Source organism: Myxine glutinosa, chromosome 4, assembly GCF_964187855.1.
Source record: "Myxine glutinosa chromosome 4, kmMyxGlut1.1, whole genome shotgun sequence".
NCBI lineage: Eukaryota > Metazoa > Chordata > Myxini > Myxiniformes > Myxinidae > Myxine > Myxine glutinosa.
This window is the reverse complement of record NC_136264.1, coordinates 207,395,914-207,421,862: the sequence shown is the minus strand read 5'-3', so window position 1 is coordinate 207,421,862 and position 25,949 is coordinate 207,395,914. Positions and strand designations below refer to the sequence as shown.

Here is a 25,949-nt window from a genome sequence, read left to right as displayed (position 1 = left end):
GGGAGTTTAGAAAGTGGATGATTAATGAAAGACGAACATTGAAAACAAATTGGGTTTGTTGTGATTTTCAAGTTAGCAATCCGGTTCAGAATGATGGAGGAGGGATGGAATGAATGTGAATTTAGACCATGTAGTGAGGGAGACGTATAAGATATTGAATTTCTTTTTTTTGAGGTGGAATGAGTTGGAGAGGAAATTGAGAAAAGCCTTTTAAATAGGAAGAAAAACAGCGTGTTGTAAAATACCACTGAGTAAAACACTGAAGGGGAAAGGTTATACATATTTAAATAATATTTAAACAGAACCGTGAACAATCTTATGTGCACAAAAATACCAACGGGGGGAGAGCCGAGAGGGACCACCACGAGTCACGTGAAGGGCAAACCTTGGCAAAGACCAGCACTTCTGGAACAATGTGCTCTGGACAGATGAGTCAAAGGTAGAGCTATTTGGCCACAGTACCAGAAGACATGTTTGGCGAAAACCAAAGACAGCATTTGACCACAAGAACCTGATACCAACTGTAAAGAATGGTGGTGGAAATATTATGGTTTGGGGCAGCTTTGCTGCATCAGGGCCTGGGCAGCTCACCATCATAGAATCCACTATGAATTCTTCATTGTACCAGAGGGTGCTTGAGGATAATGTGAGGCCATCTGTCAGAAAGTTGAAGCTCAACCGAAGGTGGACCTTGCAACATGACAATGACCCTAAACATACCAGTAAATCCACCAAGGAATGGCTGAAAAGAAAGAAATGGAGGGTTCTGGATTGGCCAAGTCAAAGCCCGGATCTAAATCCCATCAAGATGTTGTGGGGGGATTTGAAACGGGCTGTGCATGCAAGAAACCCCTCAATCATCGCACAGCTGAAAGAATTCTGCATGGAGGAGTGGGCAAAAATTTCTCCCAGTCGATGTCAGAGACTGTTAGACAGTTATAAGAAACGCCTACTTGAGGTTGTTTCTGCCAAAGGGGGCAATACCACCTATTAGAGCCAAGGGTGTACTTACTTTTTCCACATGAGAAATTTGCATTTATGTTTATTTGAATAATACAATGGACTACAAGATGTAAATGTTTCATGATATTTGTTATTTTCTATCACCTTTATCTATCAATATTGTTGAAATGAAGATCAAATAGCTGTATGTTGAAATATGTTGAAAAAGTCAAAACTTTACATGGGGTGTACTTACTTTTTCACGTGACTGTATATATATATCCGGAAGAAATCAAATGAGTTATGGATGTAGCTTCTTTCGAGCTTTCGGCCCAAATAGGCCTTCTTCTTGGTCAACAAGAACAGTAGCAATGCATATAAGATAATGGTACGATATTGACACATAAATATAATATAGACCAAAAAGATAGAGGTACCGTAACGGCTCTCACCTTCCTCAACGTGAGTGACTGTACAGTAGGAGCATATATACGCATACATATATATACATATACACATGCACATATTCATATACTGTTTATATTCATATACATACCGGTACACGTATCCATACACACGGTCTGCATTTATCAATACAAGAGTCGGGAAGGTGAAAAGGATTTTATTCTAAAAAAGTGAAGTAAATCTTAGTCAAGAGCTTTAAAATGAATGAGTCGAGGCACTTCAGGATGAATGAGTCCCATCTTCATCTCTCCCTAAGCATACAATTACAATCATACCATACAAGTCACGCAATCAGAGTAAGACGCGTGCGCTCAACAAAAAAGCAGAAGAAAGTTATCAATAAATTAGAAACACACTTCATTGTATGATACTATGACCCCTCACTCTGTGAAAAAAGCAATAAGCCGGACAAAACGCATATGTCCCCAGACTTTCTGACTTACAAACCCAAACCTGTAACTAACCGTGTCCCACTGGTAACCACCTACTTCCATACCTCATCCCAATTGCCAAGTATTTGAATAAGGCCCTTCGTCTCCTCCATCAGTCAGAAACACTGTGCACCACAATTCCTCAACCTCCCCTGACATCGGTTCGACGTGGTCGGACACTCAAAGATCTTTTAGTAAAAGCAAAGCACCCACAAACCCACAGTAAAGAACCGAAGGTACCTGGCTTCCATAAATGCACAGCAAACAAATACAAACATGCATTAGATGGAAACAAATTGCGCAGTTCTAACACCGGGAAAAAAATTCCCCATCACCTCCTATATGGACTGTAAATCTACCTGGATCATATACCTATTCACTTGTCAAAAATGTACCAAACAATATGTTGGAAAAACTGAAAACATTTTTGTATCGATATCGTACCATTATCTTCTATGCATGCCTGCTGTTGGGCTAGCGGCTAGGGTTGGGCTAGCGGCTTGAACCCTGGTGTTGGGCTAGCGGCCAGGGTGCCGGCTTAGGATCCAAGGATCCTGGGTTCGAATCCCGGTCGATCGCTGAATTAACGCCAGGGGGGTTGACTCAGCCTGTCATCCTTCCGAGGTCGGCAAATTGAGTACCAGTTCACTGGTAATTCCCTGTTTGTCGTTAAAGGCGGCAAAAAGGGTTGGCGTCAGGAAGGGCATCCGGCCGTAAAACATTGCTTCAAAAAGGGGACGGAAAAACAACAACAACCACGGTTCCCAAAAAAGGCCATGCCTGCTGTACTTGGTTCTTGTAGATCAAGAAAAAGCATATTTGGCCAAAAGCTCGTCACCAATAAAGATCGTCCAGTAGCTACATCCGTAACTCATTTAATTTCTCCCATTAATGAATTTTATACAAATACAACAACAACAACAGGCATTTTAAGGCCATTTTCCCTGCAAGAGCGGAGGTTAATGAGGTATCTTAATCGTAGTGTGGATTTTCTGCTATTTCTCATATATATATATATATATACTGGAAGGCAAGGTGAGTGACCAAATGATATAAACCCACGACAGGGTTGGTGGAAGACAAATACAAAGTGCCATCCTCACCTCTTCATAAAATTGTAGTTGAGGAACTGGTTCATCACTCACATTTTCACAGTAGTCCTTAAACAGTAGGTAACCTGGAGGGGAGAGGCAAAATCTCAGCCAATCAGAGCAATTATATCATCAATGAATGATGCAGCATTCAATCATTATAGTCAATCCAATGAACTTTCTGCACAAAACAAAGACAAATGAGGAAATCAACTCCACCAGAAAAAAAGAAGATAAACGCACAAAGGCAGTGGTGCTGTTTCGAGTGTCTTCCCTTTCTCGGTGCAAGCTGTAATCATAACGTGTTTATCATCCCATGCTGGTAATGACAATGATGCCAGCATGCTGACGTAGTGTGTACCTTATCGATTGTGTGTTGGTGAGTGTTAAGGATTTGCATCAGGACGTGGGGAGGGAAGGGGGATTGGGAAGCGTTGGGACAAGCAGAATAAGTAAGTAAATAATTAAGGAGTTATAATATATCGTGCGGCACACTTGTGACCAGGTATGTTTTGAACTATATATATATATAATTCCTTTTTGGGGACAAGTGAGAAATGAAAGAGAAAGAGGGAAAGAAAATGTAAGAAGCAAAGAGAATGAAGAATAAGTAATTTGTGTGTTAAGCTGTCACAGAGATTACATTAGATTAATATGACTGGGTGACTGATTGGTGAATGTTTTTGAACACCTAAATGATATTCGAGCCAATATCAGTGAAAGTCACAAGGCAATTGCTTGACATTTTAACCACGGATCCCAAACTCCCTCATAATCCATGACTCTCACCGAAAGGTAATCCATGATGATGATGTACACACTATGTCAGCTTGCTGGCATCACTATAATTACCAGCAGGCAACGATAAATCCGTTATTATGATATCTTGCACCGACCGACATAGGGTAAAAACCCCGTAATGTCAGGGCCTTGTCGTAGGTCTACAAGAGCTTTGCGTTGTTGCTGTTGTTGTTGTCGTTCTTGTTGGGGGTCGATTTTTGAAATCTACACACATTGGCCAGACAGTTGCCGGACCACACCTACATCTGTCGCTTGACTCCACCCACCAAAGCACAGAGACAAAATTATATGGCCGCCATCTTGGTTTTCTGGTGGCCCGAACCAATTGGGCCTGTAGGTCTCTGCTAATTTATACATTGCCCGGGTTTGTAAACTAGCAAATGTTTAATTAAGCCCATCAGAATGCATGGTAAGTGAGAACACACGGTATTAAAGCATTACATTATGTAATCAAGCGTTATGTGATGCAAATTACCAAAAAAAAATAGCGTTACGTAATTTTTGAACGGCCCCATATTGGGGTTAAGCAATCCGTGGCCATGTGACAAACAGCTCATTCTGATATAACAGTGGGGAGGGTGCCCAGGTCGAAAATTCCATAGAAAACCAAAAGGACAAATCCCATAAAATCCCATTGGAAATTGGACCAGTAGGATCTACTAGTTTCAATAAGGAAAGTGAAATACTGGAACAGCAGAAAATACCAATAAAAAACACAGTACGTAAATGGGGGACCAGTAGGAGACCAATCAAAAACCAATATATAAATGAACAGGATTGAAAATAACCAATTGACATATATTGGAAAATTACATTCTCACTGGGAATTGAACCACGGGGTTTATGGAATGGGTCTCATCCGTCTATCCGTCCGTCCGTGCTTCCGCGATCAAAGATGGCTGACTGGCAGCCATTTTAGTTGTAAAAAAACAGATGTTGAACACACGTCCTCAAACATTCGCGGACATGCATTTACAGATCTTGTTCAAACTTAGCGCACAGATAATGAACGACGGCTTACATATGCACTTCATTTTGTTTTGACATCAGATCCAAGATGGCCGACTGCTGGCCATTTTGTTACTGAAACTTGTTCCCAACCATTTCGCAGACATGCATGGACTGATTTTGTTCAAACTTGGCACAAAGACAATTTATGAGAGAATACATATGCAGAAGATTTTGTTTTGTAATCAGACCAAAGATGGCCGACTGGTGGCCTTCAACTCCGTAAAGCAAAATTACTAAAACCATGGGGGTTATAACATTTTATGTCTTTTTCTCCTTGTTTTTTTCTAAAAAGCAGGACACCACTGGGGGAAGCAGGACACCACACTAGAAGAAGCACTTAATGCCTCCTGGGATCCATAAAAATACCGCTGTGCATTGAATAGAGAGAAAGAAGAAGAAATACCACCAACGTTGACTGCTCCGTGAAGAGGTTTATTTTTATTTCAATATGTCTGGTAATTGTTTGCTTTGTTTTTTATACGCATTTGCACTTGCATGAAAACAAATGCCATTAATCAAAAAAGGATAATATCATAGAAAAAAGGCCAAATACAATACTTGACAAAGAGTCAATTGTGCATCGTTTAACGGATGGATTGCCAGGCTTGCTTTTCAATCAGGTGGAAAACAACCTTCAAGGAAAGATACAATAAAACTCGAGAAAATAGGAAAGGCCAATTTAGAAAAGAACATGAGTTTATGACTTAAGGATTATGTTCTAATAGGCCAGTAGGTAAAGGAGAGTACAACGGCTTGTGGGCGAGAGAATGAAAACATTAAATTCCGAATGTGGGATGGGATGACAAGGCCCACTTCAAACAAAAATTTCAATCATCTTTTGAACCCTGTAATAAATAAATAAATAAATAAATCGAAAAAGGCAGCAAAGACATGACATACCAAGTTGCTGGTTAAATATTTTGTCAAACGTCACCTCCCCTCGATCCTCGAGATACTTCTGCATGACACTGCGGATGCTGCACAGACGAAAAGAGAAAAATATTTTCCAAGAAACGTGAAAATAACGAATAGAGTTTATAAAAACTTTCATATGACAACCTATTATCGTGGCACAACGAGCGGGTAACAAGGTAACAGGGTGCGAGAGAACAACTGATCATCGTTAGATTATGCACATAAATGGACAGAAACACTGCTGCATGAGTCCATGGTAAAGATAAACGTCATTTTGCATCAGTGAGTGGAATTGTGAAGCCCAACGTGAGAATTAAAGGGGGTATTATATAAACAGTTGCAGTGCTGAGTGTCAAGTGTGTGGGTGCAACACTGCGTCCATGGCAACGCTGAAACAATGAAATGCCCACTTGGGCAATAAAACCTTTTTTTAAATTAAAATTTGTTATCTAAAATGTCACATACAGTCACGTGAAAAAGTAAGTACACCCCATGTAAACTTTTGACTTTTTCAACATATTTCAACATACAGCTATTTGATCTTCATTTCAACAATATTGATAGATAAAGGTGATATAATATAACAAATATCATGAAACATTTACATTTTGTAATCCATTGTGCATTTTAAATAAACATAAATGCAAATTTCGCATGTGGAAAAAGTAAGTACACCCTTGGCTCTAATAGGTATTATATAAACCTATTTAGCGCACAGATAATGTTGGCAGAAATAACCTCAAGTAGGCGTTTCTTATAACTGTCTACCAGTCTCTGACATCGACTGGAATAAATTTTTGCCCACTCCTCCATGCAGAATTCTTTCAGCTGTGCGATGATTGAGGGGTTTCTTGCATGCACAGCTCGTTTAAAATCCCCCCCACAACATCTCGATTCTCGATGGGATTTAGATCCGGGCTTTGACTTGGCCATTCCAGAACCCTCCATTTCTTTCTTTTCAGCCATTCCTTGGTGGATTTACTGGTATGTTTAGGGTCATTGTCATGTTTCAAGGTCCAGCTTCAATTGAACTTCAACTCTCCGACAGATGGCCTCACATTATCCTCAAGCACCCTCTGGTACAATGAAGAATTCATAGTGGATTCTATGATGGTGAGCTGCCCAGGCCCTGATGCAGCAAAGCTGCCCCAAACCATAATATTTCCACCACCATGCTTTACAGTTGGTATCAGGTTCTTGTGGTCAAATGCTGTCTTTGGTTTTCGCCAAACATGTCTTCTGGTACTGTGGCCAAATAGCTCTACCTTTGACTCATCTGTCCAGAGCACATTGTTCCAGAAGTGCTGGTCTTTGCCTCGGTGTTCATTGGCAAACTTTAGTCTTGCCCTGATGTTCTTTCTGGACAGCAAAGGTTTCCTCCTGGCACACCTCCCATGTAGGTGTGCATTGCCTATAAAACCATGTAGGTGTGCATTGCCTATATTGCCAATAAAAACATTGCCTCAAAAAGAGAACCATGACAATTACAACTACATATGGGCAGGGTACAGCCCGAAGTGGAGATCGGTTTCTGAGGTTTGGGACATGGAATGTAGGGACAATGACAGGGAGATCAGGAGAAGTGGTGGAAGTATTGGTCAGAAGAAGAGTGGACATATGTTGTGTGCAAGAGACGAGATGGAAGGGAAGTGGTGTGAGAATGGTGAAGGGTAGGCAGGGACAGAAATACAAGTTTGTGTGGCAAGGGTGCCCGGAGGGCGTGAATGGTGTTGGTGTCCTGTTTTCTGAGGAGTTTGTAGACAGTGTGGTGAGTGTGACCAGAGTGAGTGATAGGTTGATGATGGTGAAAATGATGATTGGAAAGCTCTTGGTGAACGTCATCTCGGGATATGCTCTGCAGGTTGGTCGGAGCGATGAAGAGAAGGACAAGTTCTGGTGTGCGATAGAGAAGCTGATGGAAAACGTGAAAGATGAGGAAGTTGTTGTGGTAGGAGGAGACCTAAATGGACATGTGGGAAGGAGTATGGATGGTTTTGAGGGAGTTCATGGGGGTTACGGATATGGTGTGAGAAATGGAGAAGGTGAAAGGATTTTGGAGTTTGCTGATGGAGCTGATTTGTTGATTTGTAATACTCAGTTCCAGAAAGGGGATAATAAGCTTGTTACATACACGTCAGGTGGGTCGACGACAACTGTTGACTACCTGATGGTGTGTAGGCGAGATAGGGGGCACCTCCGGGACACAAAGGTGATCCCGGGGGAGGAGGCTGTTTCACAGCACCACTTGGTTGTCTGCGACATAAGGGTGAAAGGTGCGAGGAGAGCTCGGCGGGTGAAGTACCAACCGAGAATGAAGGTGTGGAGGTTGAAAGAGGTGACAGTAAGGGAGGCATTAAAAGAGAGGCTGAGTCGGGTCGAGGATGATGTGATTGAGCTTGAAAGTGGTTGGATGTCAATGAAAGATAGTCTGTTGGGAGCCGTTGGTGACGTATGTGGATGGACAAAAGGACCAGCGAGGCACTCGGAAACATGGTGGTGGGATGATGAAGTTGGAAAGAGGATTGACGAGAAGAGGAAGAAGTTCAAGGAGTGGCAGAAGGCGAAGGGTACGGGAGCAGAAAAAGCAGAGCATGAAAGTTATAAGGCAGCCAAGAAGGCTGCAAAGAAAGTGGTAGCAAAGGCGCAGGAGACATGTAGGAAAATGTTCGGAGAACGCTTGGATTCGGAAGAGGGTCAGAGAACGGTATTCAGGATTGCAAAGCAGATAGCGAAAGAGAGGTGTGATGTGATGGGGGTGAGTTGCTTGAAGGATGAAGTGGGACAAATCGTTGTGGACCCAGATGGAATTAAAGGAAGATGGAAAAGATATATGGAAATGCTGTTGAATACAGAGAATGAATGGGATGGCAACATAGAGAGTAACCCAGTTTTAGGACCGGCAGAGACCTGGTGTCTCCCGGCAGACCGGCAGACCGGCAGAGACCGGCCGGTGGACCGGCAGAGACCTGGAGACCGGCAGAGACTGGCACAAATCCCTGGTGTTGGGCTAGCGGCTAGGGTGCCGGCTTAGGATCCTAGGATCCTGGGTTCGAATCCCGGTCAATCGCTGAATTAACGCCAGGGGGGTTGACTCAGCCTGTCATCCTTCCGAGGTCGGCAAATTGAGTACCAGTTCACTGGTAATTCCCTGCTTGTCGTTAAAGGCGGCAAAAAGGGTTGGCGTCAGGAAGGGCATCCGGCCGTAAAACATTGCTTCAAAAAGGGGACCGAAAAACAACAACAACCACAGTTCCCGAAAAAGGCCAACCCCCGCTTGCGGGGAAAAATGGCCTCTAAAGGTGGTAATTTTTTTTATATATATAGAGAAGATAACTGAGGAGGAAGTTGAGGAAGCGATAAAAGCAATGAAGAGTAGAAAAGCGGGAGGGCCGACGGGAGTTGTGCAAGACATGTTGAAGGCAGCAGGAAGTTGGGGTGTGAAGAGAATGACAGAGATCTGGAATCTGGTGGTGAAAGAAGGCCGCATTCCAGTGGATTGGGAACTGAGTACCCTTGTCCCTCTATACAAGGGGAAAGGTGACCCTCTGGAGTGTGGCTCGTACTGAGCGATAAAGTTATTGGAGCATGGAATGAAGGTATTGGAAAGGGTGTTGGAGAGGAGGATAAGGAAGAAGGTGAAGATCGACGAAATGCAGTTTGGATTTATGCCAGGAAGAGGAACGACAGACGCGCTCTTTATTGTGAGGCAGTTGCAGAAGTACATGGAGAAGAGGAAGAAGTTGTTTCTTGGGTTTGTTGATCTGGAGAAAGCATTCGATAGGGTTCCACACGAGGTATTGACATGGGCATTGAGGTAGTTAGAAGTGGAGGAATGGTTGATCAGAGTAGTGATGGCAATGTACAAAAGAGCACGCACAGCTGTAAGGACGAAGGACGGGAACAGTGGTGAGTTTGAGGTGAAGGTCGGAGTGCATCAGGGGTCGGTACTAAGTCCACTACTATTTGTAGCTGTGATGGAGGTGCTGGCTCAGACCGTAAAGGAGGGTTTACCGTGGGAGTTGTTGTATGCAGATGATCTGGTGTTGATTGCGGAAAGTATGGATGGACTGAAGGAAAAGATGAACAAGTGGAAGGAAAGTATGGAGACAAAAGGTCTGAAGGTGAATATAGGAAAGACGAAGGTGATGGCAAGTGGTAAAGCATGTGGTGAGGTGGAAAGAACTGGGAAGTGGCCCTGTGCTGTGTGCAGGAAGGGTGTCGGAGTGAACTCCATTCAATGTACAATGTGCGCTGAGTGGGTTCATCAAAAATGTAGTGGTCTGAGAGGGTCATTAACCAGTGTGGCAGCTACATTCAAATGTAAGGTGTGCACAGAGGGAGCTGCAGATGGCGGATATGTTGAGTTGGATCTTGGAGACGGCGTGAAGCTGGAAGGTGTGAAAACATTTTGCTATCTCGGAGACATGCTGAATGGAGAAGGTGGATCAGACTTGGCAACGGTTGCTAGAGTGAGATGTGCATGGAAGAAGTTTCGGGAACTGAGTGGCGTGCTGATGAGGAGGGGAGTGTCGTTGAAGCTGAAGGGAAAGGTGTATGCTGCACGTGTGAGAAGTGTTATGATTTATGGGAGCGACACATGAGTCATGAATGTAGAGCAGCAACGAAGGCTGGAAAGGGTGGAAATGTGAATGGTTCGGTGGATGTGCGGAGTGTCGCTGAGAGAGGGGAAGACAAATGATGAATTGCGAAAGATGATGGGAATAGAGCCTGTGATTGATGCTGTGAAGAGGAACAGGTTGAGATGGTTTGGTCATGTGTTGAGTAAGGATGAAAGTGACTGGTTGAGAAGAGTGATGGAAATGAATGTAGAAGGAAGTAGAGGACGGGGAAGACCGAGAAAGACTTGGCTAAAGACGGTGGAAGAAGACATGCGGGCAAGGGGGTTAACAAGGAGAGATGGAGAAAATAGGGCAAAATGGAGAAGATTGTCATGGGGACCGCAAGGCTAACCCCCGCTCTTGCAGGGAAAATGGCCTTAAAATGCATGTTGTTGTTGTGTTGTACACCTCCCATGTAGATCAAATTTGTGCAGCCTCTTTCTAATGGTAGACTCGTGCACTTTGACATCAACAGTGGCAAGAGCTACCTGTAGGTCATGTGATGACATTCTGGGGTTCTTAGAGACTTCTTTCAGCATCTTGCGGTCTGCTCTCGGGCTGAACTTGCTGGGACGGTCTGGCCTGAACAGGTTGGCAGTTGTTTGGAATCTTCTCCACTTGTAGATGATCTTCCAGACAGTCGAATGATTGATTTCAAATTGTTTGGAGATCTTTTTAAATCCCTTCCCAGACTCGTAGGCATCTATAACCTTCTTCCTGAAGGCCTCAGAGAGCTCTTTTGATCTAGGCATGGTGACGCCGCACACTTCAACAACAAAGAGCAAACCAAACTAAATGTCTGAGGTTTTTATAAGACAGGTTCCTCCAAGATCCTCTCCAATGATGTTCTAATCATTTGTACCTGAGCTGGTGCACCTGATTCTAATTTTAGGTATTTGAAGTAGTGATAAATGTCGGGGTGTACTTACTTTTTCCACATGCGAAATTTGCATTTATGTTTATTTAAATTATACAATGGACTACAAAATGTAAATGTTTCATGATATTTGTTGTATTATATCACCTTTATCTATCAATATTGTTGAAATGAAGATCAAATAGCTGTATGTTGAAATATGTACAAAAAGTCAAAACTTTACATGGGGTGTACTTACTTTTTCACGTGACTGTATATGACTTTGGAATGGAATCCAAAAACCGAAGGAATACAAATTGCACGACTTTCATTATTAATAAGGCTACACAAAGGTACCCGGCCTATCTGAGCTGAGACGGTGGCGGCGCTTTGGCAGCAGACGAGTCTGAGATCGCATTAATCCGAGCAGCGAGTGCAACACATTTCACAAAAAGAGGGAGTCTGCATCGAGAGGCCAAAAGGTGACACAGGAGCAAGTGCGGGACTGGGTTAAGGGAGTTAGGCCATTAAGCAGAATTTAGAAGTGGGTTCACCAACAAATGCGGCTTGGGGTTCACAGGACATTGTGAAGGAAGTCTGGTCAGATAGTCTTACAAATGTATGGCGATGTGGTTGAAAGTTTAGTAAGGGCACAACATTACACAAGTCAGCAATGGATCTAAGACCATGTTCGTAAGCGAACCGAGCAATGAGAAAAAGTAGAACCATAGTGACTAGTGCAAGCACATGTGCATCAGAAGGTGGGTGCAGTCGTATCCAGCATGACAGAAAAAGGCATGTGAGATGGAGCTGGTTATGCAGTTACGGACGTGAGCATGAAGGTGAGACAGGGATGCGAGCTTGGAGCTGAGCAAGGGATGTGAACATAGGACGTGACCTCTAAAGAAGGGGCTGGAGACAGGACCGGAAGCGATTAGGACACCACAGAAAGAACGTGAGTAGGGGACCTTGAGGGACAGGGATGCGAGGATGCGGGTGAGCTGGGGGGGGATATTGGCAAGCAGGGTGATGGCAGCAACAGGGTGAGCCATGTGGGGAGCAAGCGGTTGGGCCGGAGGATGCCAGCATATGGGTGAGCCTGGGAAGATGCGAGCATGGGGGTGAGCCGGGGGTGTGGGATGCCATAATGCAGATGAGCTGGGGGCGCCAGCAAATGGATGAATGTGAGGGGGGTGCCAGCATGGATGTGAGGCAGGGGATGCCAGAACACGGGTGAGCCGGGAAAGAGGCCAGCACTCAGGTGAGCCATGGGACACCAGCAACAGGGTGAGCCGCGTGGGGAGCAGGCGGTTGAGCCAAGGGACACCAGCATGGGGATCAGCCAGGTAGACTCCATCACCGGGGTAAGCCGGGTGGACACCCACCCAGGAGTGAGCTGGGGAGACGCCAGCACTCAGAGGAACCAGGGGAGACACCAGCACTCAGAGGAAGCAGGGGCGACACCAGCACTCGGAGGAACCAGGGGAGACATCAGCACTCGGAGGAACCAGGGGAGACACCAGCACTCAGAGGAACCAGTGGAGACACCAGCACTCAGAGGAACCAGGGGAGACACCAGCACTCGGAGGAACCAGGGGAGATGCCGGCCCGGGATCAGCCAGGTAGACTCCCCCACCGGGGTAAGCCGGGTGCACACCAACCCAGGAGTGAGCCGGGGAAACGCCAGTACTCAGGTGAGCCTGGGCAGACACCAGCACTCGAGGAGGCCAGGGGAGAGGTCAGCACTCAATGAGCCAGGGTAGAAGCTAGGACCGAGGTGAGCCGTGTGGGGAGCAGGAGACGCCAACACTCGGGTGAATCAGGGGGTCACCAGCATGGGGGTGAGCCTAGGGAGTTGCCAGTATTGAGGTGAACTGGGGAGAGGAGACGCCAACACGGGCTGCGCCGGGGTGATGCCAGCATGGGGGAGAGGCCAGCAAGGGAAGAGCCGGGGACGCCAGCAGGGGGTGAGTTGCGGGGGTTGGGAGGAGGGGGTGCCAGCATGGGGCTGAGCTACAGGTTGGGGGGGGGGGAGGGACTCCAACACGGGAAGAGCCGGGAGGTTGGATGAGCCTGGGCGGCAGCAAGGGTGAGCTGTGATGGAGACGCCAACATGGGGGTGAGCCGGGGGGGGGGGGGGCATGCCAGCAAGGGGGTATGCCAGGGGGGCACGCCAGCAAAGGGGTAAGCCAGGGGGGCATGCCAGCAAGGGGGTATGCCAGGGGGCGCGCCAGGAAAGGGGTGAGCCGGAGAGGGCACGCCAGCAAGGGGGTGAGCCGGGAGGGGTGCATGCCAGCACATGGGTGAGCCAGTGGGTGCATGAAGGGAAGGGGGGTGAGCCAGGGGGGGGGGGGGAAGCCAGCAAGGGGGTGATTCGGGTGGGCACGCCAGCAATGGGGTGATTTGGGGGGCACGCCAGCAAGGGGGTAAGCCGGGGGGCACGCCAGCAAGTGGGTAAGCCGGGGGGCACGCCAGCAATGGGATGAGCCGGGGGGCACGCCAACAATGGGATGAGCCGGGGGGGAACGCCAGCAAGGGGGTGGAGTCGGGGGGCACGCCAGGAAAGGGGTGAGCCGGGGAGTGCACACCAGGAATGGGATGAGCCGGGGGGCACGCCAACAATGGGATGAGCCGGGGGGGAACGCCAGCAAGGGGGTGAGTCGGGGGGCACGCCAGGAAAGGGGTAAGCCGGGGAGTGCACGCCAGCACGGGGGTGAGCCGGGGGGGTGCACGCCAGCACAGGGGTGAGCCGGGGGAGTGCACGCCAGCACGGGGGTGAGCCGGGGGGGGGGGGGGTGCACGCCAGCACGGGGGTGAGCCGGGGGGGTGCACACCAGCACGGGGGTGAGCCGGGGGGGTGCACGCCAGCACGGGGGTGAGCCGGGGGAACGTCAGCAAGGGGGTGAGTCTGGGTGCACGCCAGCATTGGGGTGAGCCGGGGGGGGGGGTGCACGCCAGCAAGGGGGTGAGCCGGGGGGGTGCACGCCAGCACCGGGGTGAGCCGGGGGGGGTGCACACCAGCACGGGGGTGAGCCGGGGGGGGTGCACGCCAGCACGGGGGTGAGCCGGGGGAACGTCAGCAAGGGGGTGAGTCGGGGTGCACGCCAGCATTGGGGTGAGCCGGGGGGGGGGGGTGCACGCCAGCAAGGGGGTGAGCCGGGGGGGTGCACGCCAGCACGGGGGTGAGCCGGGGGGGTGCACGCCAGCACGGGGGTGAGCCGGGGGGGGGGTGCACGCCAGCACGGGGGTGAGCCGGGGGGGGTGCACGCCAGCAAGGGGGTGAGCCGGGGGAACGCCATCAAGGGGGTGATTCGGGGGGGGGCACGCCAGCAAAGGGGTAAGCAGGGGAGCACACCAGCAAGGGGTGAGCCGGGGGAGGGGGCACGCCAGCATGGGGGTAGGCCGGGGGAAGGCCAGCAAGGGGGTGAGTCGGGGGGTCACGCCAGCAAAGGGGTAAGCAGGGGGGCACGCCAGCAAAGGGGTAAGCAGGGGAGCACACCAGCAAGGGGGTGAGCCAGGGGAGGGGGGCACGCCAGCACGGGGGTGAGCCGGGGGAACGCCAGCAAGGGGGTGAGTCGAGGGGGGCACGCCAGCAAAGGGGTTAAGCAGGGGGGCACGCCAGCAAGGGGTTAAGCAGGGGGGCACGCCAGCAAGGGGGTGAGCCGGTGGACGCGATTAGGGACGTGATTCAGTGGGAAATCAAGTTCGTTGCGAATGTCCCGGCGTTTCCGTTCAAGGGTGCGAAGGTGTATCGGTCAGTGTCCGGAAGTAAGATTGCTAAAGATCCCGTCAAACGGTGTTGCGGGCCAGCGGTAGGTACTACCTTATTTATACCGAGTCACACCTGGGCTCAGGAAGCACAATCTTCTTGCTGGCCCGAGCGGCCGGTGTAGTCTTGCTCTTCTCCATAGCCATCAAGTAGCTCACGTCGGCGAGCACGGCCTCCAGGTCCGCCATCTTACGGCGGACACGAGCAGTCGTGTGTCCTCCCTTACTGCCCGGAGCTGAAAGCGGCCTTTCGGCCCACAGAGGCGGAACAGTCGCAGCCCGAGTTTGGCTCCCTGATGGTGTCGTGTTTGGAGATTGAGCTGCTGAAAGAGCGACGTGACAGCGGGGGGGAAGGGGGAGGGGAGGGTACGCTGGAGGAAGTGGTGGAGCGAGCGGAGGGAGGTGGGAGGAAGTGGTGGAGAGAGCGGAGGAAGTGAATGAAGGAGGGTAGATGCGAGGAAGGGGAGATTGTGAGGGGTGGGAAGGAGGAAACGGGGCTTGGAGATGTCACAGGTGAGGGAATGGTAATGGACGTCTGTTTTGGAAGGGAGGAGGTAGGGAGAGTGGATAGACCATAAGTGAAGGGTTGTTGACGTGGAGGTAGTTGAGGGGGAGGGGAAAAGAGTCGGGACAGATATTCCTTGTTCCCTCACGGACTGTGTGTGTGTGTGTGTGTGTGTGTGTGTGTGTGTGTGTGTGTGTGTGTGTGTGTGTGTGTGTGTGTGTGTGTGTGTGTGTGTGTGTTTTTGTGTACACATATACACAACGTGTGGTATGTGTATATACATTATACACGCATACACAGATATATACACACACCACACACATACACACATACTCCCCCCCCCCACACACACACACATACACATACCCACACACACACACACACACATCTACACACATACACACACACACACACACATACATACCCACACATACATACCCACACACACATACATAACCACACACATAACCACACACACACACACAAATACAGACACATACACAAATACAGACACGTACACACACACACACACACACACACACACACACACACACACACACACACACACACACACACACACACACACACACACACACAAATACAGACATACACATACACACAAATACAGACATACACATACACACAAATACAGACATACACACACACACACACACACACACATATATATACAGACTTGGCATTTAATATGGAATATTTTTTTGTGGGGGTGAACTTACTTTTCAAGATGACTTAGAACCAAAAGTTCATTGGAATTATGTTGAAATTATTCTAGGTTTTGTTAATGTGACCTTTAAAAGAAACAAAAACCACATTTGACATTTCGAAACAAATAAATTGATCCTTGAAAGTGATGTAAACTGATATCGAACTCAATTCATGGACAGTACTGTGTTAAACTTCTGTACGTTTTCCAGAAGTATCTCTTTATTTTGCACATTAGCCCAAATTTTTTTTAACAAAAACAAAAGTTAAATTACGACTGGGATTACGGACAGTAAAATTACAGTTCAGTACTTCGTGTAACCCCCACGAGCATTCAGGAGAGCACGTACACGTTGAGGCATGCTGTTCACGAGATTTGCCAAGGTTTGGACAGGAATCGCTTGCCATGCAGTGACAATAGCCTGCTGCAATTCACGCACAGAGGTTGGCTGCTTGTCCAAGTGGTCGATTTGACGCGTTAATTCTGCCCACAAGTTCTCTATCGGATTCATATCCGGGGACATGGCAGGCCACTCCATATGCTCTACACCACGGTCAGCAAGAAAGTGTTGGATCATGCGAGCACGATGAGGCCGTGCATTGTCATCTTGGAAGACAAAGTTTCCTCGAAAGGCTGCACGAGCAAATGGAAGCAATGTTTCTTCCAGAATGGCCCTGTACTTGAACTGGTTCAGGTTTCCATTCAGAACAACCAGGTCAGTTTTTCCCCCTGCATGAAAAGCAGCCCAAACGGTCACCCCATCACCTCCAGCTTGGACTCTTGGCACTATACAATCTTTGTTGTAGGCTTCATGCACTTGTCTGCACACTCGGGCGCGGCCATATTGACGATAGACCAGAAATCTAGACTCGTCACTGAAGATCACGTGATTCCAGTGTCCTGGCTGCCATTGACGGTGCTCTCTGGCCCACTGCAATCGGGCTGGCGGTGTTGTCTGGTCAGGCGTGGCTTTCTCAGGGGATGCCTGGCACAATAGCCTGCTTGAACCAGTCGTTGGTTGACTAGCCTTCTGGATACAGGCACATTTGTCAGTTGCTGCCACTCAGCCCTAAGCCGATTAGCTGACTTAGTACGGCCATTGCGGACTAACCGTTGCAGCTGGCGATCATCCCTCCTTGTGGTTCTGCGGGTACGTCCTGGCCTCGGTATTGGAGTAGGGACACCCCTCTGACCATTTCGTTTCAGGAGACTTGACACCTGACCTTCAGTGATGCCATACTGCCGAGCAATAGCACGCTGTTTCATGCCGTAATTTCGTAAAGCCACCACTCCATGACAAACAGCATTGTCGAGTTGACGGACCATCTCCAGAGGAAGCGGCAATAACTTTTGGAGATGTGCAGCAGTTGTTTTTCACTAATACAGAACGCAACAACTCTTGTATACCCGATTGTGAAGCCAATCATCAAATGCACCTGTCCGTACATTTTGCCACGCCACCTGTGATATAATCCTGTTGTTGACCTCTTGCTGCGACAGACAATCAGTGACATGGTTCTTTTAACAAATAAATCACCAAAGTGTAAAAGAAACTCACCAGATTGATATACTGAGTTAAGAAAGTAAACCCAAGTCAAGAAAGAAAAAAAAAATCCATCTTAAATGCCAAGTCTGTATATATATATATATATATATATATATATATATATAGTTACGGACCGCGGATAAGATGTTGGTTTTGCCGAGCGGAGGCCCCGCGGCCCTAACAGTTACCCCAACTAACCCGATTCCTGAACGTTGGCCGGATCGCGCCACAGATATTCAATAGGGAAAAGACAAAGGCGACACGGATGTGAAGACGAAGAAGAAGACGAAATAATAGGGAATACGAATATAATTTATTTACTATTTACAGGCTCAAAAGTAACCAAGGAGAAGGAAGGATAATAAAATAAAATAGACAGAGGGACGGACCAGAAGGACACAGTGAAAATCGCTAGCTTATCTATTCAGTCTTAATTAACCCAGGGACAGAACAAACAAGGACAGACTCACGCGGGGAATGATGATAGGACTGGCGGGAGATGGATGGCTGGAGGGAGAGGAAGGTCCAAGGGTACTGCAGCATGATCGGCGGTGCCGTTTCCTCAAAACTGCCGTCAAGGCCCCAAACTGCTGTTGTTGCTGCTGTGGCCGCCGCTGCTGCTGCTGTGTCTGATGCTGCTGCAGTGGACGTCGCGCGCTTTGCCAGGACTCGTCTGACTCAACCACACAACTGAACAACGTGCTGGCTTCTTGCCCAACTCTCTTGCTTGGTCCAACTTTGGCGAGCAAGGCGACGATAGCAGGCTTTGTGCTTCCCTGGATGATCTCTTTTTGGACAAGAATCGCTGCTGGATGATCTCCTCAATGTTCTCTCTGGATGATCTTTCTGGATGATCTCTCTGGATGATCTTTCTGGATGATCTCTCTGGATGATCTTTCTGGATGATCTCTCTGGATGATCTTTCTGGATGATCTCTTGCGCGCGCTTTTTATAGCGCCTCCGGCGATCAAGCCACCGGCCTTTTTGACACGCCCATCGGTGTGCTCACCTCGGCCCTGATTGGTCGGCATGGCCCTCTAGCTCCGCCCTTGATGACGATGGGCGGGTACGCCTTTCTTCCCCGACCCGAGCACATGTTCAATGGTGGTTTTGGAGGGGATGTAATTGGCAATCGAGGCTTGGCAATGATGAAAGGGGAAAGTGAAAGGAATCTACTCTATTTCACTTGGTGCAATGGAGTGTCATCTTAATGGGAGACAAGGCCTTACCCTAATACACATAATAAAGATATAACTATCAACCAGGGGGAAATCTATGATTGGCTGACGTGTATGCTTTATGGACTAATTATGGGACGCCCTTTGACCTTTACACAACACTGGAGGCAGGAGGGTCCAGAATCAAGCAATATTAATAAAACACACAATAAAAAAAAATACAGTCCTCATATCCACAACACTGCACCCTCCTCCTCTTAGGCACTTCCCGGGCCTATAACTTTAACTTAGTGTGACACGTAGGTGTAGTTCCCTCTACTTTTAACCTGACCCTGAGTGCGACAGTTTTAAAACATAAATAAATATGTCCCGCTGCTCCATTGCACCCTACCTAACAGACTCACGCCCACAGCTAACCGAATTGCGGAATGGTCTTCAAACTATACACTGACGGTGGGGAGCATTATTTACACTGACGTTAATTTATTTACAAAACGCAACCCAGGACCTGTGATTGTTCTTTCTGGGGGGGGGGACAGTCTGCTCTGCATCGACGCACCATGAAGCACCCACAACGCACCAACACACCCTCAAGCACCAATCAGTGCACAGTCATCATTGTTCATCAATAAAAAGAAAAACAACAACCCCTAACCCTGCAGGTGGTCTCTTGCTCTTCGGCTCCCTCTGCTGGCTATTTTCTATTTTCCTGATGTTGTCATCTTCTTTGCTGGCGGCCTATTTGTATCAAAATAAAATGCACCCAACGTGTCCATTTCTTTTTATTTATGGCCCACAGGGGCCGACTATGTATGGTTCACCTGTGGGGCATCGGTGCCCTGTGGCCAAGGTCCGCCAGCAAGATTTCGGGCCCTCATGGCCGGTTCCAGCAGAGGGGCCATGCCCCAACCCATGGGGTCCATCAGTGGTGCTCAGCCACAGACATGTGGTCCATAATGTGGTGCATCGATGCAGACAGCTGGTTCTGGGAGTTCCGGGCGCACAATGGCGGACTCACGCACGCTCCCCTTGGCGCCCAGTGGCGCACAGGTCCTCATGTGGGAGACAAAGGGGGGGAGAGACAGATGAGCGAGGGGTAAGGTCACAAGGGTACACATCAATAAGGCAATGCAAGGCGAAGTGCGTACGGAGAGCGAAGTGAGAAAAGCTCGTCCCTACCATACGTCACCCCCCTTGTCACCTACACTACCCTTGCCCTTACCCCATATGTACAACAATCTACACATTTACAAATCCGTCGCTACCGTCACGTCTTCCCCATATTTCCCCTATACCAAATTAGTCTCCACAAACCCTCTACTTCAAAATTTGCCATCACCAATTCATCATAAATCCTCATAAGGAGGAAGAGATGGAACATCAGCACAATGTCACACCCACGTCATGATGCGTCTCACATTCCAAACATTTGCATCAATAAAAATAATAAAAACAACCTGGCATGGTGTGGAGGTACGTCATCCCAGGTGAGTGGATGTAGATGGTGCGAGGAGACTTCAATCCTAACTATCCTCTAAATGATTTTAACACACTTTACACTACCCGGGGTCTTTCCCTGCCAAACCATTGGCCAACTTACACTCTGGGTTCTAAAAACCAATTCCCATTGACCAAACTGTGGTGCTTCTCAATTTGGGGTCTCACTCCCCCGATTCATCTCCCTGTGCCCTTGCACAATTTCAGGACTGGGACGTGTAGCTCTCCCAGCAGGTCTACCCACCTGCACACCTCCACCACTGCAGTTGCCACCCGAGCTTACCTAGCTCCTCACCCTAACCTATCTAATTGGGGAAGGCCCCTCCTGGCTCTGTCACCCCTCGGTGTCCTCTGGCACTGGGCTACCCGGGTCCGTCCTCCGGATCCTCGGGCCCCATCCACAACAACTCTACCGGCTCCCAGAGCCCACCTGCGGCCTCACCTGGCCGACATCCTCACAGTGGTGGAGTGCCCAAACCAACTACACACACTAACAGGCTACACGCCCAGCCATTTCCACAACACTAATGCACCCATCCAAATACCATTCTTTCACCCGCACCACAGATGCCAATATCCAACCACAATTTACCTATACCCTCTACCTAACACTTACACTACCCTCCCCGGGTATTCGTGATGGGGGTCCACCCTTCCCCCATTCACACCTTCGCACCATCCACTCCACTCCATAGTTTCCACCATACTCACTCCACGACCATCCATTCCAATACTCCAGATATTCCACACTACCATTTATTCCACACAACCATTCTCCATACACCTGTTGTTGCACACCTGTGCAATCACACCTGGTACCACCTGCACCCTCCTTCCTTCCTGGACCATTTGGTCAGCACAATACTCATCACCATCACTCACTCAAACACTGCTCCATACACCTGTCCCGTTGCACACCTGTGCAATCACACCTGTTCACCATACACACGGCATCATCTAAGCTACCTGGTGCCCTGCTAACCTAGTGCTCCCCGTCTTCCCTTTAAACTAAGCACATACCACGTCATTATCATCCACTCTAATCTACCTGCGTCCCCTCTACAGGTATCAGTCACTACCTAACCTTAACGTTACCTAAGGTCATCTTCTCTAGATCCCTATCATTATATCCTAACCCTCCCGGGCTAGTTTTCACTGTCAAACCCCATAAGTCTAGTGCTCCTTTGCCCCCTGCTGTGAGGGATGGCAGAGTTGCCATCCCATCACATCGGGTATCTCTCACTATAAATTTTGCTCGTCCAAATTCAACAAATCATAAATTTGCCAATCACTACCCATCATCTGCCAATCATTTCTCTGCCAATCCTTTGCCAATCATCAAATTTCGCTTTTTTCTAATTTCGGGTCCAAAACACTATCCTCATCATCACAGTCTACTCACTAGAGCCTCTCGGTGCGCCAATTCATCTCCAAGGCTCTGCTTCGTAAAGCCGAGCAATGGATGCGGGTTGCTTGGTGCCGACAGTTGGATACGTCCGACACTCGGTGAAGGGAAGGACGCTTACCCGGGCCAAGATCCCACGCACCATCTCGGCGCGGTACCTTGCGGTCCCGGGCCCGATGACCGAGGCTCGCCCGATCGGAACCCCACCCCCGCGAGGGGGCGCCGTGCCGCTTCCTCCCACTCGCCCTTGAACCGGACCGGTCGCCTCGCCCGACAAGGCCCGGACTCGACCGTGCAGGGCGGGGCCAAGCCCGAATCGGCAACGACGCTTCGAAGAGAAGCGACGCAGCATCGATCCGCGCCAGGCCTCGCATCCAACAAAGCACACCGTGCCCCGAGTGCTCGCATCGGCTATCCGTCGCCCTAAACGCTAACCCGTCCAACGTCGATGCTTTACTCGCATGCCCACACGCACACGCGACCCTTTTGACACTTACAAAACCCAGCGTTCCAACGCCGTCCGTACATTCCACCAATGCACTCCCTGTTACACACCACACCTCTCGCGCACACTCGCCGTTCACACACTCCCTTAACACACCTCGCGCACCGTCTTGCGCACTCTCCCCACTCGGTACGTACTCCGTACCACTCACCATGGGCGTGCTCTCTTGCATCCACCCACTAACGCGCTCAGATGGGCTCTCCCACACCCGCGCCACGACCAACTCAGGTGTGCTTCCTCGCACACGTTCCACCACCACCTTACTCTCCGTGTCACACTCCGTACACCCCGACGTGCATTCTCGCTCGCACTCGGTATCACACACGCGCTTCGTTACATGCTCACCCCTTGACGCACACTTTTTTTTCACACGCGTGCTATTTCCACTCACACCGGACCCTTCACCAACGCCCGGGTGCCATATTGACCCCAACCGCGCGACTATTCTCTTCGCGCCAAACCCCCTTTTACAAAATCTCCCGGCACCACATGCAGCCCGTCTCACCTTTGGGGTTCTTCTTCCTCCCTGCACCAACACCTGTAAATCTTTATGAGGATTAATGAGCACAGCATCGTGATGTGAGCACGGACTTTGTACAGTTTCCATTCCTTCCTCCCGCCGCGAGTGGTTTTCTAAGTCCCCGGTCTCTTCAATTTCAATGCCCACTACCACTTTTTCTTTACTCACCTCGACGACCGTTGGCTTTAATAAAATTCCCTCTACCTCATCGGTCGCCGGCTTTTCCAAACCCCGGGTCGCGATTTCTACCCCCGTCATTGTACCCGCGCTTTCCTCCGCCTCGCTCAACCAGCGCTTCTCGACCCGCGTTACCTCCTCGTGCACCCCTGGGACCTGCTCGCCCAACCTGCGGTCTCTGTCCCTCTCCGCTTCCCTTACCTTATATGCGACTCTGTCCCTCGCCATTTCCTCCCTATCGGCCCTCATTCCGTTCATTATTCTGTTTTCCATTTTTTTTCTATCAGCCCTCATTCGCTCACCCATTTTTAACATGAGGACCTCCATTTGTAGCAAAAGGTTCGAATCCACCAATACTACGGTCACGGGCGCCGCTAAATTTGGTGCCGCTGCACCCACGTGCGCGAGGACGCCATTTTGCGCGCCTGACACCTCCTCAACCACCTCCTCATTGCCCTCCTCCCTCTGATCCTGGGTTACTCCTAACCCCTCCTCTAGTTCACCCACCTGCATCCGATCGCCTTGACTAGCCATGGCGCGATTTCAAAGTTCGGGTTTTTCTTTAAAACAAACCAAATTTTGGCCGCTCCAAATTTTGACCAAATTTTTTTTTTAGATGTTTTAAAAATTTGGTCCGGGCCTCGTATCTCACTCCCAGACACCAATTGTTACTGCCAATTGTACAATTGGTGTTCCAAAATTTGGGCTAAATAAATTTAGTCCCAGGTCCGAATCCGACACTCCTGACACCAATTGTTACGGACCGCGGATAAGATGTTGGTTTTGCCGAGCGGAGGCCCCGCGGCCCTAACAGTTACCCCGACTAACCCGATTCCTGAACGTTGGCTGGATCGCGCCACAGATATTCAATAGGGAAAAGACAAAGGCGACACGGATGTGAAGACGAAGAAGAAGACGAAATAATAGGGAATACGAATATAATTTATTTACTATTTACAGGCTCAAAAGTAACCAAGGAGAAGGAAGGATAATAAAATAAAATAGACAGAGGGACGGACCAGAAGGACATAGTGAAAATCGCTAGCTTATCTATTCAGTCTTAATTAACCCAGGGACAGAACAAACAAGGACAGACTCACGCAGGGAATGATGATAGGACTGGCGGGAGATGGATGGCTGGAGGGAGAGGAAGGTCCAAGGGTACTGCAGCACGATCGGCTGTGCCGTTTCCTCAAAACTGCCGTCAAGGCCCCAAGCTGCTGTTGTTGCTGCTGTGGCCGCCGCTGCTGCTGCTGTGTCTGCTGGTGCTGCAGTGGACGTCGCACGCTTTGCCAGGACTCGTCTGACTCAACCACACAACTGAACAACGTGCTGGCTTCTTGCCCAACTCTCTTGCTTGGTCCAACTTTGGCGAGCAAGGCGACGAATAGCAGGCTTTGTGCTTCCCTGGATGATCTCTTTTTGGACAAGAATCGCTGCTGGATGTTCTCCTCAATGTTCTCTCTGGATGATCTTTCTGGATGATCTCTCTGGATGATCTTTCTGGATGATCTCTCTGGATGATCTTTCTGGATAATCTCTCTGGATGATCTTTCTGGATGATCTCTTGCACGCGCTTTTTATAGCGCCTCCGGCGATCAAGCCGCCGGCCTTTTTGACACGCCCATCGGTGTGCTCACCTCGGCCCTGATTGGTCGGCACGGCCCTCTAGCTCCGCCCTTGATGACGATGGGCGGGCACGCCTTTCTTCCCCGACCCGAGCACATGTTCAATGGTGGTTTTGGAGGGGATGTAATTGGCAATCGAGGCTTGGCAATGATGAAAGGGGAAAGTGAAAGGAATCTACTCTATTTCACTTGGTGCAATGGAGTGTCATCTTAATGGGAGACAAGGCCTTACCCTAATACACATAATAAAGATATAACTATCAACCAGGGGGAAATCTATGATTGGCTGACGTGTATGCTTTATGGACTAATTATGGGACGCCCTTTGACCTTTACACAACACTGGAGGCAGGAGGGTCCAGAATCAAGCAATATTAATAAAACACACACAAAAAAAAAATACAGTCCTCATATCCACAACAATATATACTAGCTGAGGTACCCGGCTTCGCCCGGGTTGAATAAGAATAATACAAATATATGATGAAAAGAACATGTATATTGTTACAGACGTGGTTGTGGATGTTGGTTTACCGAGCGGTTTGGTATGACCGCGTCTGCACAGTTTACCCGATTATACTCGAACGTTGGCCGAGTCGCGCTACGCTAAATCAATTGAGGAAAGGACACAACGGCTGGATTAAATGACACGACACCAGGGGTACAGTTCTCAAGACCTCCGGAGGAGGTTATAATATTACGGAACGTTAGATTACAAGGACAAGAGAGACAGCATAGAAAGATAGGCACTTAAATACAGTCTTATAGTAGCCCCGACAGACGACAGATAAACGGGACAAGACTGACTCACACCGGGATTGATGGCAAGGAAGGGCAGGTAGTCGGTGGACAGCACAAGGTGCACTCTTGGCTCAGGGACAGGATCCACACGGTCCGAAAGATGCAGGGAGGTCTCTCAGCGCTCGGAGGTCGCGACTGGTTCTTCTTCAAGCTCGGGGCGCATCTGACGTCACGTCCGGTAAGTGGCTGCGTATATCCGGCGGGGAGTGACACGCCCTCGGCTCGTTAGCTCCGCCCCAGATGGAATCGGCCCGTTGCTTCTTATTGGGTGTGGGGGTTACCGGGCTCCGCCCTTGACGAGGAGCTGACAGCCAGCCCCTTCGTGGTAACCCCGTGGGCGCACATGGCAATGGCGGCTAACCAAGCCGGTGTGAGGACGCACACTTCCCGCACCGTGGCCGCGCCGCCCCCGCTGTGGTTGTAGTTGTTGTTGTTGTTATTGTTTCATGAGGAAGATGGGAGGAGGTATGGGGAGGTCCTAAACTCACTACTGGTGCCATACAATCACATTCTGGTGCAACGAAGAGTCAGAATTAATGGAAACGAGTCCTTAACTGACATAGA

General features: G+C 49.1%; 1 protein-coding gene across 1 annotated transcript in view; it reads right to left on the bottom strand.

Annotated features, from left to right (window-relative positions):
• The window catches only part of LOC137425669 (G protein-coupled receptor kinase 3), a 93,013-nt gene extending 77,700 nt beyond the window's left edge, over nucleotides 1-15,313 (bottom strand). Inside the window, exons 1-3 of the mRNA XM_068114315.2 lie at nucleotides 14,976-15,313; nucleotides 5,642-5,718; nucleotides 2,942-3,015 (exon numbers count right to left, since the gene is read on the bottom strand). Coding sequence (XP_067970416.1) covers nucleotides 2,942-3,015; nucleotides 5,642-5,718; nucleotides 14,976-15,088 — 264 coding nt within the window. The 5' untranslated portion in view covers nucleotides 15,089-15,313. The remainder of the gene's footprint in view (nucleotides 1-2,941; nucleotides 3,016-5,641; nucleotides 5,719-14,975) is intronic.
• Nucleotides 15,314-25,949: the final 10,636 nt, after the last annotated feature.